Source organism: Blastomyces gilchristii (genome assembly GCF_000003855.2).
Source record: "Blastomyces gilchristii SLH14081 genomic scaffold supercont1.31, whole genome shotgun sequence".
In the NCBI taxonomy this organism is placed as follows: domain Eukaryota; kingdom Fungi; phylum Ascomycota; class Eurotiomycetes; order Onygenales; family Ajellomycetaceae; genus Blastomyces; species Blastomyces gilchristii.
In genome coordinates this window covers 506258-510537 of record NW_003101652.1, presented here as the reverse complement: position 1 = coordinate 510537, position 4280 = coordinate 506258, and the positions used below count along the sequence as shown (strand labels likewise).

The 4280-nt window shown below is 26.4% G+C and overlaps 1 protein-coding gene across 1 annotated transcript; it reads right to left on the bottom strand.

Annotated features, from left to right (window-relative positions):
- Positions 1–760: 760 nt before the first annotated feature.
- BDBG_17918 (uncharacterized protein) lies at positions 761–931 on the bottom strand (the record flags this gene model as incomplete). Its single annotated transcript, XM_031725537.1, has 1 exon — positions 761–931. A coding segment is annotated over one exon (170 nt), but the record flags the coding sequence as incomplete, so codon positions are not given.
- Between the last annotated feature and the right edge of the window lie 3349 nt (positions 932–4280).

The window sequence follows — 4280 nt, the reverse complement described above, 5'->3', positions numbered from 1 at the left end:
TAATTATCTGTACTGTGAGTAGACTGACCGTGTGACCGTGTCTGAGACCAGGATCAAACTTTACAGTTGTCACATTGTCTAAAAGCATTACTTCTGGTCATGATTTGTGTTCATCACATTGATCTCAAATCCTGTTATTTCAAATATTAAAGATCTCAGATTCACTTTTCAAATAAAAATCTAGTCTCAGATAAAGAATATGTTTGAATTCTTAGTCACATTTTCATTCTGATCTCATTATTGAAAATGACATCAAATGAGATCATGAAATCATTTCTCACTTACATAATATCATAATATAGTGCTCATTTGTTGAAAATTCAATAGAGAGTGTTATCAAATATCATTACTTTTCTAAACACAGATTATAATTAATATCATTTTAATTAAAAAAAAAAATGTAAAATATAAAAAATAATAAAAAAACAAAAAACAAAACAATAAGAAAAAATCACAACAAAAAAAAAAAAAGAGAAAGAAAAAAAGAAGAGAAAGAAAAAAAGAGACAGAAAGAGAAAGAAAAATAAAAAAAAAAAAGAAAAGAAAAAGAAAAAAATAAAAAATAAAAATAAAAAAAAATCAAGATCACAGAGCTGCAGTATCTCTAAAATACTCACTTCTCAGAGTCTTTATAATGTTCATCATTAATTATGTATCTCTCACAGTGAGAGTAACACAGCTGTGATGAGCTATTATCTTAATATTATCTAACAAATAATCAGTATATATCTATATAAATATGAATAATTAGAAAATATACACTTAAAAAGTGTGATCAGAGTGAACTCTGCTGTCACTTGAATGATATTAAGAACAGAATGCTGGAATTGATAATTCCTCTCATTGATTTCACAGACAAGAGATGTGAAGATGATCTTGAGAAATATAAGATTCTCTAACTTCTGATAGAAACAAATCTCACAGAGAGACTCTATTTTCATCATATCAAAGACTGAGTATTATCAAAAAGTGTTACTTTAATGCACATGCACTTACTGTAGTGATTCATTCTCTGTGTATGTAACTGAGAGTTGCAGCTTTTTCACACTGCACAGCTCTTTCTGAGATACTGCTGCTGATTTGTAACTCACACAGTCTCTCAGTTCAGCATGCACTGTGTATATACAGTTCTGCATGCTGAGGCTGTGTTAGTTATTATGATCTGGTATAGTACTTGCTTTTCACAGACTATGTTTTGTTTAATTAAGAGAAGAGAAGATATGACTGCTGTTTTATTTGAGAGAAGATGAATAATTAAATCTGTAGAAGATAATTTGATTTCTTCTGTATTTAAAATTTAATTAGTCTATACTCTTCAATTTGAGGATTTCTAAGAGTGTTTTAATAGTTTTCATATCAGCTTGAAATTAGTGATTGATTGAAGAAGAGAAAAGAGAGAAGAAAGAAATGAGAATAACTTATCTTTATAATATAAAAACAGAGAATTGCTGCAATTATTTATTCTAGTAATAAAGATCTGTTTTCTGCATGTATTTCTGATACAGATTATATAATAACTGTATACAAAGAATATCAACAGTGCATGTATTGAATGAAGATGATATTGCTATATAACACTGTAGCTGTTTCTGTACATCACTGAAAGCTGTTAATATTTTCTTTAAGTCTCTTTATATTTGATAAGTCAGTAATATATTTCAATACACTCTCTCTTTCATCATTATCATTATTATTATCATTATTATCATCATCACTATCATTACCATTATCATCATCATTATTATCATTATTATTATTATTATTATATCATTTCTAACTGTCTCTTTTATCTTCATCTCTCTTTAATACTCACTGAAATCAATCATGTCATTTCTCTTCAAATATTCTGCAGTTCTGTGAACTACTAAGGTGTGTGAGCATCATCACAGATTGAAGAGAGAGAAGAAGAAGATGTTCAAGTGAGAGAAGACAGATTATAAGACATATTATAATGTCTTGAAGAGACTCTGTAAGAGAGTAAAATAATAATGATTTTAAGTAACACTTCTGATAGATTTAGACTGAACTAAGTATAGAAATAATGCAGATAGTGCTGTCTGTGAGAGATTGAAGAAGAAGACAGTGAAGAGTCTTATATAGCAGTAGTAAGATCAAAAGAAGTTCTGAGAATGATTTGAGACTAAGATGAAGAGAGAGAGAGAGAAGAAGAGTATTACTATAAATAAACAGTGATAGAAGAAGATTGAGAGAGTATTAAAGTGAGAGACAAAGAAGTCAAAACTGATAAGTTTTTTATTTATTGAGAGATAACAATTTTTAATAATACTTCTATTCTCTAATTGATTAGCAGGAGCTGATAGAGAAGAAGAAGATTAAGGCCTTGTTCAGGTCTCAAATATGCTTCATGATTCAGAATATTGAGAAGGCAGTTCTGCTCTCTGAGCATGTCAATCTGCTTACTGCTGAAGTGAAATCTGAGACAGCAGATCAGAAAATGCAGGATTTTAAGATGCAGATTGACCTGGCTGAGAGAGAGCAGTAGAAACCCTTCTCTGAGAAGGCAGTGAAGAGAGATTTTAAGATGATTATCATCTCAGATGAGAAGAAGAAGAAGAAGAAGAAAAATGAGAAGTGAATTATAAAGAATGATAAGAAGAATGAGAAAGAGAAGAAGTAGATTTTCTTCTTTTTATATTAGTTAATTATAAGTTTAAGTTTTTAATTATTAATAATTAAAATTAATTTTAAGTTTTCAAAAATTATTGTACAAGTTGTAATCAAGTCAGGAATGATATATATATATATATATATTTAACTATCATGATTCACAAATCACTATAATGTATAAGTATCAACATTTTTTCAACATTGATATTCACAATATTAATATATTTTTAATAATATTATCTGATAACACAATTTAATAACACTCTCTTTCATAATATTAATATATTTCATGAAATATAACAGAAATTAATTAAGATTATTTATTTATTTTTATACATCAATGATATTCAATCTGAGTTAGTACTAAAATTATAACTAAGCTAAGAAATAAGATTATTTTCTCTTATATTAATTCTTCTTACACACATCAGTGATCAGTTATTGAAAATAAATTATTATCTTTCTTAAATTATTATTATATCTTCTGAATTCACTTCTTTCACTTCTTTTACTTCTATTAAAGATTCACAAACTCTTTAAGAAATCACTGTGAATTATAAAGTCTATATTATTTATAATTTAACACAGAATACTCTCTTTCAATCATGATAAATAATCACTTCATTCTTCACATCTGATTCCAGGTTATAAAATTTATGAAAAACTCAATATAAATACTGAGATGAACTATGAAATAATTATCAATAAGTTATATTGTAGATTACTGAAGAGTTATCTCTCTGCTATAATTACTACAACTTTATTTAGAAATATTCATTATAAACTGATTATAACTCTGAATAAATTTCTCAATATCTGAAGTTATCAGAATGCAGATAATAAAAGAAAAATAATTAAAAAATTACTACTGAGCTGATAAGTTACTCTATCAGATAATAATTTTTGATAATACTAACTTTCTAATTTGAAGAAAATCATGTGAAAATAATCATGTATCAGTACTCTGATTTTATAACTCTTATCTGATAACTTCTGTGAATAATTACTTTATATATGTATATCTCTGAATCTTTCTCTTCAATTAATTGAAAACTCTGAATTCTGAACACTTCTTCAAATACTTAATTCAAATCTTCATATTTCATATCAATTCTGTCTTCAGTTCAATCTTGAGATATACTACAAAGTTAATATACAACATCTAGAATCAGAGTTGAAGAATTATTGAAAAGTGTCTCTCACAGTGAATATATAAACTAGTATAAATAATCTTGTATTTATGAGAGTTATATGTTATTATATTGATGAGAACTGAACTTATTAAGAGACATTAATTGAATTTGAATCATTGATTAGTAGTCATACTGAGAATTATATAACAGAGATATTAATAACTGTAATTAAAAATAACTATTGAGATATTAGTCTCAGTCTTCTTATAATTATAACTGATAATACCATGAATAACTACACTATAATGAAGAGCTTAGAGCAAAAATTGACTTTGTATTTCTGAAATAATAAACAAGATCATATTCTCTGTATTGCTTATATAATTTAACTTGTGATACAAACACTGATAAAGAATCTTAACATTGAGATAAAGAATAATGAGATGACTGATGCTTGAGATGAGAATGAGATGAAAGTAATTACTTAAGTAACTTTTACATTTACTTTACAAAAGATAA